A 13,956-nucleotide genomic window follows, 5' to 3' on the forward strand; every position below is an offset into this window, starting at 1 on the left:
GGTGCTATTATTGTCCCCATTTATTATTCCTCATTCAGAAGAAAGTGAAGTAAGTAAGAGGTGCAGTGATTTGCCCAGAGTCACATAGCTAGTAAGTATCTGAGACTAGATTTGAACTCAGGTCTTCCTGACTCCAAGTCCAGTACTCCACCACCCTGCTGCAGTGATGGATGACCTGGTGTTCCTCACCTTACTTTTCGGTAGTCATTAAGCTTCTTGCTGATCAGAGCTTGATTGGCACAGCCAGGGTCCTAGGGAGGGGCAGAGGAGGAAGAACAAAGAGAAGTAGAGGCAGAGAAGAGGAGAGAGGATGGGGAAAAAAGAAAGAATACACCAAACATGAGTGCCCAGTGAAGTAGCAGGCATCTCTCTTCCCCCAAAGCCCATTCTTGGCACTTGCTCCAACATACCCTTTCTCCTATTAAAATACAGAAAGGTGAACCCTTAGGGCAAACTCCTACTCCCATCCTGAGGCACCACTGAGGTACCCTTATCTGTAATCACTGGACATCCCCACTACTACTTGGGTGTGGCCACCCAAGGAAAAGAGAAAAGAGGTCTATGCTTCTGTTCCATACTGTCTCCTTGGATATGGGTTTCTCAAGGCAGACCCCATTCTATGGGGCAGAGGGGAAAGAACAAGCCCACTTTTCTCTGAGAGGCTGTAAGGAGGTCAAAGGGTAAGATAACCGGAAGTGCCCACTGGGATCCTGCCCTTCAATGCAAAGCCAGGAAGTGTTAATGGATTGGAGCTAGGGCTCACTGGGCCCAATTCTGAGGGCACTGGCCTCTCCTCTGGGCCACAAAAAGGAACTCAGTTGACATTAACACAATCCATGCCTGCTCCTAACACAAGGGGAAGTGTACAGATAGCTACTATGCTGCCTCCAATAGCCAGGCCTCTCTATCTCTTTCCAAGGTCATTTTATCCATCCTTGTCTCTCCAGGTCAGTCCTACCGGATAGGTAACCTGAGCCAACTCTGCCTTTGGGGGCTTGGGGGGAGGGAGAAGGTAATCAATCTCATCCTCTAAGATCCACAGAAAAGGGAAATCCTCACTTGTCCAATCAGAGTAGATGAGATGGGCATAGAAGGGAGTGGGAAATTTTCTAATCGCTTAAGAGGCACGTGGAGAGAAGGTCCCTACTGCCCTATGGTGGTTGTAGTGGGAGGCGCCTTGGCCCTCACCTCGCCCTCGGCCCTGCTGTTTTCCCGGATTGCTCTGATCCAGCCCAGCATATCATCCCGGTCCTCAGCCTGAAAGAGATATTCACAGAAGTCAGCGGTGGTGAGCCGGAACACATGCCTCCTCTTGGTGTCGCTGTAGGAGATGTCCACCAGGCACGAGCTGATGCAGACGGGCGCCGTCTCCTCCTCACCTGCGCCCGCCGCCGTGCCCGCCTCCCGACGCTCCTTGCCCAGGGAGAGTGAGTGTGCCCGGAGCGCAGCATAGACACGTTTCCATTGGCGCAGGCCACCACCCACTTTCTGCAGAAGACACACAGACAGGGAGGGAAGAGAGGAGAGAGAGAGAGGTGAAAACCTGAACTTACAACTGCCCCCCTCTTCCCAGCACTCCCTCAGCCCACCCAGACCCTATCCCTGCTGATGCCCAGGGGCAGCTGCTTTCCAGGGGATTCCATTCCTTTAAGGCAGTGTCACTCAGCTGGGCCTCTGAGTATCCAACAGAAAATGGGGAGAAATGGGAGTGAGGTGGCAGAGAACCAGGCCATAGGCACACTTCCTTTTTCTAGATGGTTCCCCCAAACCCTTGTTCAATTCTTGGCTACCCACAGGATCATGGTTTTAGAGCTAGAAGGGACCCCAGAGGTTCCCTAGCCCAAGTCCCTCAATTTTCAGATGAAGAAATTTCAGACTTGCCCAAGATTACACAGGTAATAAATAGTAGAAGTCACCTGACTCCAGGTCCAGTACTCTCCCCTGTACCACCTGCCTCTCCAATTCAGTAAAGATCTAATTTACAGCAGCACATTTCCTGAAGGAAGGGACCAACTGCATCTCTCATCATACTAGAGGCTTCCCAAAGGGAAAGGCCTTAAGAGTTCCTTCCCCTAAGTGATGACCAAAAGGGGTTGGGGTGGAAAACACCCCCTTCCTGACCCCAAGAGGCATGTTCTCTTTTTGTTTAATATCACATCATGGTTTGCTCCAGTTTGGCAGATTATATGTGCGGAACAGAAATCAGAGGGGTTGTCTGTGTAATCACAAAATGTTATGGGTTATCTCTGAACACCCAATCTCTCCACATACCCGAGCTGTGGAAGGAACTGAGATCTGAGGTGATCTAAAGAAAGGGGGGCAACAGAAAGGATAGCATGAAATGAGGTGTCATTTAGGGCAGCTAGGTGTTACAGTGGTTAAAGTACTGGCCCTGGATTCAGGAGGACCTGAGTTCAAATCCGGCCTCAGACACTTGACACTTGACACTTGACACTTACTAGCTGTGTGACCCTGGGCAAGTCACTTAACTTTCACTGCCCTGCAAAAAAAGAAAGAAAGAAAAAGGAAAAGAAAAGAAAGAAAGAAAGAAAGAAAGAAAGAAAGAAAGAAAGAAAGAAAGAAAGAAAGAAAGAAAGAAAGAAAGAAAGAAAGAAAGAAAGAAAGAAAGAAAGAAAGAAAAAGAAATGAGGTGTCATTCAAAGAGGGGCAGTCTATTGAAGTAAATAAAAATGCTTGACTGACATCAGGAAGACTTTGGGTTCAGATCTCACCTCTGACACTTACTAACTGTGTGACCATGGGAAATAACAACCCTGAGCCATAGTTTCTTCATCTGTAGAATGGAGATCATAATACTTGTAATAACACCAGCACTGAGTTGTTGTGAGACTCAAGTGAGATAATGTAAGTCAGAGGTTCTGGATCCTGTTTGTGTCATGGACCACTGGTGAAGCCTACGGGCCTCTTCTCAAAAGAATGTTTATATGTGACTAATGTAGATATATGTTTACATGATTGCACATGAATAACCTACATCAGATTTCTTGCTGTCTTGGGGAAGGGGGGATGGGAGATAGGGAGGGAGAAAAATCTGGAAGTTAAAATCTTATAAAAAAATAAATGTCAAAACTATCTTTATAAGTAATTAGATGAAGGGGCAGCCAGGTGGCACAGTGGATAAAGCACCAGCCCTGGATTCAGGAGGACCTGAGTCCAAAATCGGCCTCAGACACTGGACACTAGCTGTGTGACCCTGGGCAAGTCACTTAACCCTCATTGTCCCACCAAAACCAGAAAACAAAACAAAAAATGTAATGTAGGTGAACTGTTTTGCAAATTTTGGAGCTAAATGTCAGTTATCATTAGTACTTAATGACTTCCAAAGTCTCCAAGAAAGCAGAAAAAAAACAAAACCAAAGGCTTGGACAGCCCTCCCCGCCAAAAAACCCCAACCCTTTCCCATTCCTCCCTTCCTCAAATCTCTACTCACGTCTGGTCAATTTGGGGGAAGGGGCTCTCACTCACTTAACCAGAATGAGTAAATGAACTAATTACAACGTGTGAAGAGTGCAGTAAGCATTTATGGGACTGGGACTGGGCGTGCCTAATTGCCCAATATGTAGATTGGATAATCCCTGGGATGAATAATCCAATCTCCCTGATTTCTCTTTAAAATCCCAATCTGGTGCTACTTTTCCTATTTGTTAATAACCTCCTGAAACAGGCAAGAGTATATTTGAAGAAGAAAGACAACCTAGTGAGCAACCATAAAGGATGTTATAAGGGGAATAGGATGGGGGGGCTGGTGGGGGGAAAGGAAGCTTTATTCTAAGAAATTCTTCCTCTATTTCCAGACTGCTCCCCCCAACCCAGCATCTACTAGAGTCTATAAATACCCCCCATATCCTCCACAGTCAGCTCCCTTTCCTGAGTTCCAGGTTCCCCTTACCTCACTTCTCCAGGATCCTACCCCAGGATCTTGGAAGTATCCATTAGCATTAGCATCTCTGGGAGCCCCTCTACACTCCCCCGCCAGTACACAATGCCCCACCCTTATATCTTACTTTTAATTGTTCTGAAGGGATTAGTTTGGGGCTAGAGCCATTCCAGGGAGTCACCTGAGAACCAGTGGGATCAATCTAGGGGTGCGCTGGAGCCAGCTAGAATCAGCCCTCCAGAGACGACTGTTCCACTTTCAATGTGAGCATTTCTACCTCAGAAATGATTTGTCATCTGGTAAGTGCCTAGACTTAAAGTGATGGGGGGAAATGTTCATGCTGCAGATGAAATAAAAAATGTGTCACAGGGACATCATCCCTCCCCCCCCCCTTTAAGAGCCCTGTTGTTAAATATTTACCAGCAAAGCCCTGGATCATCTTTTTATCGACATGTAAAATGTGCTCTATCCAACCTCCTTAGGATGTAAGGATCCTATTGGTCTTGGAGCTAGAAGGGACTTTAGATGTCATCTAGTCCAACTCCCTCATCTTACAGAAGAGGAAACGTATGGCCCCCCCCACAAAGGAAAGGTAATTTGCTTAAGGTCACTACCATAACAGACACAGACAGACAGACAGACAGACAGACACACATTCAACTCTGCTGTCCAAGCTCCAGTTAGGAAGTTTTTTGGTTTTAGTTTCGTCTTTGTACCTGTCTTCAGCACCGAGTACAATGCCTAGGACACTAAACATTCTTACTGAATTGAACTGGAATCTAACCTTGATCTCAAGCTGCAATTTAAGCTGTTTTCCTCTGGTTCCTAAGCTACCTTCTGAAGAACTGTTCCCTGTAAAGTTTGTTTTGAAATCTGCCCCTTCCCCCTGTTACTTTTTTGAGACAAGGGATTTGGGGTCAGACAAATAGCAACCCACAGACTTGCACCCACTCACCCCCACCCATGACCCCGACCCTCCCTCTCTTACCTTCCCCTTCTTGGTGAGGATCTGCTTAAAATATAACCAGCCTTCTCTCCTGATATCACTAAAAGTTGTGTCTGAGAGGTCAGAGGTCGAATGCCTCTTGGAGGGGGCATCTTCTGATGTGCCCAAACTGTCCAAGGACTGAGATTAAAAGGAAAATAGGTCAATCAGGAGTCCACACCAATACCTCTTCAAATAATTCTTAGGGGTTTTTTTTGGGGGGGAGGCGCTAAGTCTGGTCTTTTTCTTCTTCAATTTGTTGTGAAATCTTGAGTAATTTATTTAACCTCTCTGAGTCTCCAGTATTGCAATCATAAGACGTACACAAGGAGACGTGGGAGAGTTGCAAAGGATATGACCTCCCAAGGTGTCACACTGTTAGGAAGAGAAAACTTGACTAAACCCTCAACTTCAGACTGGAAGGAATTAAATCAACAGAGGAAGTGATACTGTCAATAAGGAGTTAAGTAAACAAAGGGGCTAATGATGTCAATAAGGACTTAAATAAACAAAGGAAATTATAGTATCTCCAGGATTTAGGTTAGCAAGAGCAGGTAACAAGATCAGCAAAGAATTAAACAAAAGCCCTGATCACACCAAGAAGAAAGTGAAATTAAGATGAGCCATTTTCTCCTTCCCCTGACTAACCCCCATCATATAAGACCCTAAAAAGAATGACCAAAGATAAGCCCATTTCTCCCTGTGGTGTCTATAACGTAAGTAAGGAGGGAATAGGGTTGATTACAAAAATATTATAGCTGGGGAGACCGAGGCCCAGAGAGAGTGTTATCCTAGGTTACAGAGACTGACCACGTGGGAAGGCTTGGGACCAAGGCTCTGACGGGCAGGGCTCCCTTTACCCCACCTCCTGTGGCCCATCCCACCTCCAGCAGCTTACCCCATCTGTGAAGAAGCTTCGCAGCATTCGAAGGCTGGGCACTCGGTTAGGGAGTCGTCTGGAGAGAGAAGCACTGGCATGTGAGGGGAGGAAGAGTGGGATAAGGGAAGGGGACTCTGATTTTTCCGTCCTCCTTTTCTCTGAACATCCAAAAGATTAAGGATTTCCATGAATAGAACACTGTCCTCCCCCTGGGGAGAGAGACCAGATTCTGTGGGTCTCTGAATCAAGAGCTAGAAGAGATCTGGGAGGTCACCCACGGCCTGACTTCAACTCCCTCGTTTTACAAATAAGGAGCTTAAAGGGCTGTGGAGTCTGAAAGACACATGGACTCCAACTGCAAATTGCATTTGAAATCAAGCCCCCTCCCTTCATTCTGAATCCAACATTCAGAAGAATGCCTGTCCCTGCCCTGCCCAAACTGTATAACTAGCAGTGAGTATGTGAATGGGCACAAGGCATTACTTAGGATAGGTGACCTTGCCCCATGTCCCTCTCCTCTTCTCTCCCCCACCAAACCACATCAAGAGTGACTTACCGGAGTATCCTGCCCTCCTCCCGGAAGGTGTTGAGGCCATCATCACATGATTTGGAGCGCTCTGTCGTGATGGCCAGAAGATAGGACGAACGTCGGCCGGCTTTGATACTGCCTGTAATGCCCATCCCCAATACATACACTTTGGGTTTGGGAGCACATCTGGCAGCTCCCTGGTTCCTCCCTCTTCCTCTCCCCAGAGTTCCAGACTACCTCCCAGGGTTCCCACATCAGGGACTCTGACCTGGCCGTGAAAATGATCACCGAGCCCTATACCCAAGAATGAATGAAAAGCAATCGGGGGAGCTACTGAAAATCAGACAGTGAGTCCAAAAGAAATCACATTGCAACCTTCGTAAACATGGGGGACAAGTCTAAGAAATCAAGGAGTGAGCAGACAAGGAAGTAAGCTTTGGGTCCAATGAGGAGAGGCATGGGTACTCACTGCAGTCTTGGGAGTAGTGGCGGCCAAGGGCAAAGGTGAAGGTTGGGGAGGATGGGCTGGTGCCCATGGCAGGGGCAGAGTTCATGGCACTGGACACAACGGCTGAGGCTGGTACATGCTTGGCTTTTAGGTCAATGCTGGGGCTGGTAGGCTCATCTTCAGAAGGATAAAAGCAGGAAAAGTGGGAAGGGAGACCTTGGCCAGGCTCATCATGCAGCCTTCCCTCCTGTCCCTCCTTAAGGGTGGATTTTTCCAAGAGCTCTCCCTAATATCTCTGATCTCCCCAGTTCAGCATTATCTGGTCCATGCCAGGTATCCACCCTAAGCGGGGGGGCCTTGTCTCACCTAGCTGGACAGCTGGGTGATACAATGGATAGTGTGCTGGGCCTGGAGTCAGGAAGACTCGACTTCAAATATAGCCTCAGACTCTACCTATATGACCCAGGGCAAGTCACTTAACCTTCTTCAGCCTCAGTTTCCTCATTTGTAAAATGAGGATAATAAGAGCACCCACCTCCCAAGGTTATTGTGAGCATCAAATGAGATAATAATTGCAAAATGCTCTAGCACAGTTGCCTGACACTATATAAATGTTAGTTGTCGTCTTCATCATCACCATCATTACCACCACCACCATCATATCAGACTGGAAGCTTTTCAAGGGCAAAGATGCACCTCTCCCTTCCTCTGGCTCCCCTCTCATCACCCAGAACAAATCTCTGGCCACTGAAGGTGGGGAAAAGGAACTACCTATTCTCATATCCTGCCCCAACTCACCTATGAAGGGAATGGATGCCAATGAGTCTTCGGCAGCTGCCAATGGCGCCACCTTCCTGCTTGGATGCTCTCCTTGCCCACTTGACTCAGGTTCTGAGGTCCCATCCCCAAACCCAAAGTTCATCTGCCTTGGGGGAGGCTGCTGAGCCTTGCGCCCAGTTGGTGGTTTCTGTCGGAGAACCACCTCCTCCCTCCGCTCCTCGATGGGCAGCTCTGGTGGCTGGGTGTTAGGCTCTGGCCGTGTAACCCTGAGTGGCTCTGAGGACTCAGCTGAACGTGGGGCAGATGGCTGGGGGAGGTTGAAGGTGGGTAGCCCTCCAAAGGGAGAGTCCCGGAAGGAAAGGGCCTGAAGAAGTCCAGTCCGGCGCTGGAAAGAGGGGCTATAGCTTCGGTACCCAATGTAACCTGTATCATCCAAGCTGGGATGAGTGGGCTGAGCTGGGGGTTTCGGTCCTGGGGGGTCCTGGGGCAGGCAGGCAGGGGGTCGGGCTGGCATATGTTGGGGCACCCACCCAGAGTGCTCAAATCGGGGAGACACCAGTGTCCCCGGTCCCAGGGCCTCAGCGGAGCGGACAAAGCGACCTAAGTAGTCATCAGATCGGGCTCGATGCCAACCCTCATGCCCCAGATGGCATAGGGCATCCTGGGAGGCAGAGCAGGGCCAGGGTCGATGGGCCACGACATCTCCCAACCGGTCCTGGGAGACACTTCGAGCACGAGGGGGCATGACTGGGCACCGCCCCTCCCCACTCCTCCGAGGCACCTGGTTTGACAACCAGTGGGACAGTGCCTGCTGGCACTCCAGTTTGCTTGGGGGTGCCCGGACCCCAGGGTCCTGGAAGGCACGGGAAGTTCGAAGATCAGGAGCAAGGCGGGGAAAGGCACTAGGATTGGGGTGCGGCTGGCTCATCCCAAAGGAGGCGTTGTCTGGATGGGGGCAGGATGGTGGGGCCCGATAGCCAGGATCACTCCAAGGGGAAGGGCGCCAGTGGTCAGTGGGTGGTGTTGAGTGGGGCTCAGACACCATGGTGACCCGGGACGAGGCCCGGGGCTGTGAGGCATAGGTCTTTCGGGGGTAACAGAGTGGAGGTGGTTCTGGTATGCTCCGGGCTTCTCCTGAGTATGGCTCGTTCCCCTTCAGGTAGGCATCCTGGGAATAAGCCTGAGGGAAGAGATAGGAAGAAGAGAAAGAGGTCAGCAAAGCCCAAGTGGTCATTTATCTAGGCAGGACTGTCCTAGTGGAATCAGGAAGACCATAGTTCAAATCCTGCTTCAGACAATTACTAGCTGGGTGACCAGGGGCAAGTCACTTAACCTCTCTAAATCTAAGTTTCCCCATCTATAAAATGAGAATCATAATAGCACCTACTTCCCAGGATTCTTGTGAGACTTAAGATCACATATGTAAAGTGTATTGTAAGTGCTACATATATGATATCTATTTATTATTATTGTTATTATTATTATGACAGAGAGAAGTGGGAGCTGCTTTGAAGGAAGATGGAGATGGGCTGGGGGGTGGAGGGGGGTGCACTAGAGGGAGAGGAGTCTCTCCAGTTCTAAAGAAGGAAGAAGTACAAAACCCAATCTGAAGTCCTGGAAAGCCAACATGGGGCTAATTAGATCACGCTTACTGCTTTCCTTTCAGGCTTAAGCTAATGGCCGTAACTAAGAGCTCAGGGTTTGATTTGCCATCCTCTTCACCCAGAAATAACCCCCATGTACTCCTTAGGGTAGTGGGGCCACACACACCCTGCCTGGAGAGAGCCTAAAGCCCCATCAGAAAACAAACCCAGCTTCCAGAGATAGAAAAAGAGACTGGGGTTGGGGAGGGAGGGGCACTTCAAGGAGCCCAGAATGGAGGCTGGGAAGAGGAAGAGGAGGCGGCAGTAGGGGAAAAGGAGATCATTCCTCTGGCCCCGGTAGGGAGCCAAAAGCTTCTCTATCCTCTTACTGTTGGTTTAAATGATTCCTAGGATGGAGGGGAAGGAGGGAAGGAAAGAGGGAGGGAATGAGAAGTCTCCTGATCTCAGACTTTCCCATCTCCTGCGCTCTCTCAGCTTGTGCTCAGCTCCGGGGCCAGCATTGGCTGAGGGGCTTGGCAGGCCCGCCCCCCCCCATCCTACCCCCCCAAGTCCTGGAATTTGGCTCCAAGACTGAGGCTGGCGCTGCATTGCTGAGCAGTGACAGAGCCGGCCCTCACCCGGCCAAAAAAGGAGGCGGCCCCCAGGAGAGAGGGACCCCGGCAGCCTTTGGCCAGAAGAAGCCCGGGGGCTCCGGACCAGCTGGTCTCTGGCCCCTCCCTAATACCCCATAAGGGATCTTTTCCAGGGAAATAATCCAGTGGGATGGTATAGCGAGGGATAGGGGTGGGGAGGGCGGTTACACACACACACACACACACACACACACACACACACACACACACACACTACTCACACACAATCACACAATTACAATAAGACACTCTCAGAAATGCACCAAGAGACACCAACACACTACCGGGACAAACATACAAGGGCACACACACAAACACACACATACCTCTCCTCCCGGCCATCCTGCCGGCTCCCCACATCACAGCATCCTGACCACGCCTCCTCTGCTCATCGCCTTCCCACCCCCAGCTCCCCCTCCCTTTCCTGGGTTCCCCCGTCAGCTCCGCCCTCACTAACCAGCTGAGGCCTGGCGCCCCGTCCTCAATCCTCCCTCTCAGGGCCCTGCTCTCCCTGGCCGGGCCCCCACCCTGGCTCTGAGACCGGGATGTGGGGGGAGGCAGGCCTGGGGGGCGGGGGGAGAACTAGACAGTGTCGAGTGGTGGCGTCAGTGTCTGCCCGCACTCTGATTGGCTGACGCTATTGGCTCCCAACCACAGGAATGCTTGGGCCCCACCCTCCTGGGCCTGCCGGTTGTTGAAGAATTGGTGGGGGGGCCCGAGGTGGGGGGAGACAGAAGAGTGGCCAGCATCCAAACACTGACATCTGGTGCTCTCTGCCCACCCCTTCCGTGTGGGCACCAGAGTCCTCCACACCATCCTTCATACTATGCAAGCTGGCTCCTTCCTTCACTATGCTTGGCACAAGGGGGAAGGTGCCACCCTTTAAGATGCCAATGCTTCACAGAGTACCCACCCCGACTCTTGTGAACTCACCCCTATCCTCGGTGTTCCATCCTCCCTCGAACTCTCTCCCCTCCTTTCCCCACAATCCTGGGACAACAGTATTTGTTTCTCCTCCGGTCCAGAGCCCAAAAAGATTAGGGAGGGGTGTACTGGGCGGAGCTTGGGTTCTGACTCCATGCTACATGATTTGGGGTGAATCACTTAATCTCTCTGAGCCTTTGTAAAAATAGGGAGATGAAGATTGAAGTAGAGCCAGAACTGTCTCTAATTCCTCCTCTTTTCAAAAGGTCCTCCAGAAGGGCAAAGGAGCAATCTGAGTCCGGGTTCCTGAAATGGGGGAATTGTACCAATTGAGGTCACTATGATTCCTGTGATTACCAGGAGTATGTTGAGGAAGCTGGGAGACCAGCATTGCAGGACATATAAATTCCCCCCAGAGCCTGGAATGGCCTTCACTACTTTCTCCCCTTCTCCAAGGCCACGGGCTTTAGCAGAAATTATGCTGACACCACACCCAACAAGCATCAAGTAGTGGACTGAGGTGAGTTACCCATGAGGTAGAAATGAATGGTCAGAAAGTGCTGGTCCTCCGCCTGGGCAGGCAATGAGGAAAAAGTCTGTAATGTTAAGGCAGAAGTTGGATAACATCCCACCCCACCCCTTTTACTGTTGGGAGGGTTTTTGCCCAGTCTGTGCCCAAAGATCTGTGTGCAGACATGTGGTGGGGAAGGGCTGGAGAGGGCCATCCTGGATTGGTCTCCTGGAGAGTCTCACCCTTTGGGGGAAGGTGAAAAAAAGGAGAGAGGAAAGGCTCTTCTGTCTAGGGAGGTGTCTCTATGGAATGCCAAGGGTCCTCTTCAATCTGGCTTTGTACCAGTGTCTCCTAATGGAGGCTACCTAGGCATATCTACCTTAGGCATCACCAACTGAGACCTCCTCATAGCTGGCCTCGATGAAGCAATACCTATGCCACCCCCTGGGAGGTGCCCTGGCATTGGGCAAACTGGGCGAGTCTCAGGTACCCCTCCCCCATGGGTTAAGTCTTTCTTTCCTCACTCTCTTGCTGCACTAATGGGAAAAAGAAAAGACATTAAGAGGAGGAGGCTTGGTCTTGGCATCTCACCTATCTCAGCTAGCCAGGCAATGCCCCTGCCTAGGGAAAAGATCAAAGAACAGGAACTTACCAGTTGGAGGATGTCTTCATCCTTGGGCATGATGGAGAGTTCCAAGGCATCATCACTGTAGAGTCAGAGGAAGGTGGTCAGTGTACACCATTGGTTTCCACCTCTACACACACACACACACACACACACACACACACACACACTCTACAAAGGGAGGGATGAAGAAAGGGAGGTCTGGAAATACAGAGGACTCCAGATCCTCAGGAGCAATCCTCATGCCAAATGTTCTAAGAACAAGACACTCCATCTCTTGGCTCCAGGCATTTTCTCTGGCTGTCCCCCATGCCTGGAATGCTTTCCATCCTCATCTCCACATACTGACTTCCCTTTACTTTTTGAAGTCCCAACTAAAATCCCACCTCCTACAGGAAGCCTTCCTCAACCCTTATTAATTCCAGTGCCTCCCCTGTTCATTACTTCCTATTTATCCTATAAATAGCTTTCTTTGTATATATATTTTTGTTGTCTTCCCTATTCAACTGTAAGCCCCTTGAGGGCAGGGACTGTCTTTTGCTTAGTCCAGTGCCTGACATAAATTAGGTTAATAATGATTGATTGATTGGCGGTGGGGATGCAGGGCTTAGACTACTCAGGTTGTGGAGAGAGTGAGGTTACTCACCTGTTCTGGATCAGTGCAATAACTTGGGAGTAGGTCTTCCCAATGATGCTCTCGCCATTCACTTTCACCAGCCGATCTCCTGATGATAGAGGTTGGGGGTGGGGGTGGGTGGAGGGGAGGCTAAGGATCTGATCTTGGGTTTAGGGAGACACACACCATCCCTGGTTGGCAAGGGCATCCCTGATTATCTCTCAGAACATGATTTCAGAACCTTTCACTTTGCTCCATCCCCCCCCCCAAAGCTTCATTTGGTGGATGGGTAGCAGAGCCCCTGCCTCAACCACATCCCCTTGCTCTCTCTGAGCCCAGGCCTCCCAGCCTAGAACCCTAGAGTACCTACTACTTCATTCTAACCAAACAAGCAAAAAAAAAAATCATGATTTATTTGATGTGGGAGTGTTATGGGGTCGATTTCCTTGGGCCCAGGAGGCAATCTCCCTAAGCATTGTGAGGAAGTAGTGGGAGCAAGGAGCAAAGCAGTTGCCAATGGAGAGAGCTTCATGCATGTCCCTCCCTGGCATTTCACTTACCTGTCCGAAGCCCAGCCTGGTGGGCAGGGCCATCATCCTTCACATTCTTGACAAAGATGGTGTCCATGGGCTCCAGGTGGCTCCGGGGGGAGGGCCCTGGTAGGCAGTGGCCAGGTTAGCTGGGGGTTGGGGGCCGAGGGTCACACATACCCAGAGGTATACTTAGTAGAACACATACACACACACAGTGACATGTAGCCACACACACACAGGAACTCACACAAACACACAAGAGGTCATACACATGCAAAGAAACACAAACAGATGCACAAGAACTGTAGATAGACACTGAAATACAAAAATAGACAAAAGACCACTGGAGCAGAGATTGAGAGCCAGGAGGGACCTTTCCAGTGATCTAATCCAAAGGTCTTTGACATGGGCTCCACAGAATCCTCCCCCCAAGGAGCTGTGGACAGATCTCAGGAACATCTTTATTTCAATATACTTGGCTCCCTTTGCAACCCAGTGTATTTTACTTTATGCACTTAAAAACACAGACTGCCAGAGGGATCAATGGCACAAAGAAGTTAAGAACCCCTGATCTAATTGAACCCTCTTATTTTGTTTTTGCTTTTTTTGGTGGGGCAATGGGGTTTAAGTGACTTGCCCAGGGTCACACAGCTAGTAAGTGTCAAGTGCTCCTGAATCCAGGGCCGATGCTTTATCCACTGCGCCACCTAGCTGCCCCCTGAACCCTCTTATTTTATAGATGATAAATAGGCTCAGAGAGAGTAATTGATTTGCCCAAGGTCACACGGGTAGCACATAGCGGAAGAGGGATTCAAACCCAGGTCTTCTGGCTCCTAATCCAGCCCTCACTCTATTATATCACATGGATATGTGGACATTCTGGGTTGGGGTGAGGGAATGACACAAGGAGACACTGAGGCACAGAGAACAGAAAGCCCCCTGATCCCAGCATTGGACTTTCCAAGGAGGCTCTCCGACCATCCCAATGTCC

At 50.0% G+C, this 13,956-nt stretch overlaps 1 protein-coding gene across 6 annotated transcripts in view; it reads right to left on the reverse strand.

The window, feature by feature from the left end:
* The window catches only part of ARHGAP23 (Rho GTPase activating protein 23), a 138,644-nt gene that overhangs the window by 50,633 nt on the left and 74,055 nt on the right, over positions 1–13,956 (reverse strand). For 3 of the 6 annotated variants that reach the window (XM_044002236.1, XM_044002235.1, XM_044002232.1), the window contains exons 4-13: positions 12,993–13,088; positions 12,463–12,541; positions 11,844–11,898; positions 7,539–8,700; positions 6,762–6,917; positions 6,320–6,431; positions 5,782–5,854; positions 4,887–5,024; positions 1,189–1,488; positions 190–251 (exon numbers count right to left, since the gene is read on the reverse strand). In XM_044002236.1, the coding sequence (XP_043858171.1) occupies positions 190–251; positions 1,189–1,488; positions 4,887–5,024; positions 5,782–5,854; positions 6,320–6,431; positions 6,762–6,917; positions 7,539–8,700; positions 11,844–11,898; positions 12,463–12,541; positions 12,993–13,088 (2,233 nt within the window). Of the gene's footprint in view, positions 1–189; positions 252–1,188; positions 1,489–4,886; positions 5,025–5,781; positions 5,855–6,319; positions 6,432–6,761; positions 6,918–7,538; positions 8,701–11,843; positions 11,899–12,462; positions 12,542–12,992; positions 13,112–13,956 lie in introns of all 6 variants that reach the window. The other 3 variants (XM_044002238.1, XM_044002234.1, XM_044002237.1) reach the window with 2 other exon arrangements.

Source organism: Dromiciops gliroides, chromosome 4 (assembly GCF_019393635.1).
Source record: "Dromiciops gliroides isolate mDroGli1 chromosome 4, mDroGli1.pri, whole genome shotgun sequence".
NCBI classification, from domain to species: domain Eukaryota; kingdom Metazoa; phylum Chordata; class Mammalia; order Microbiotheria; family Microbiotheriidae; genus Dromiciops; species Dromiciops gliroides.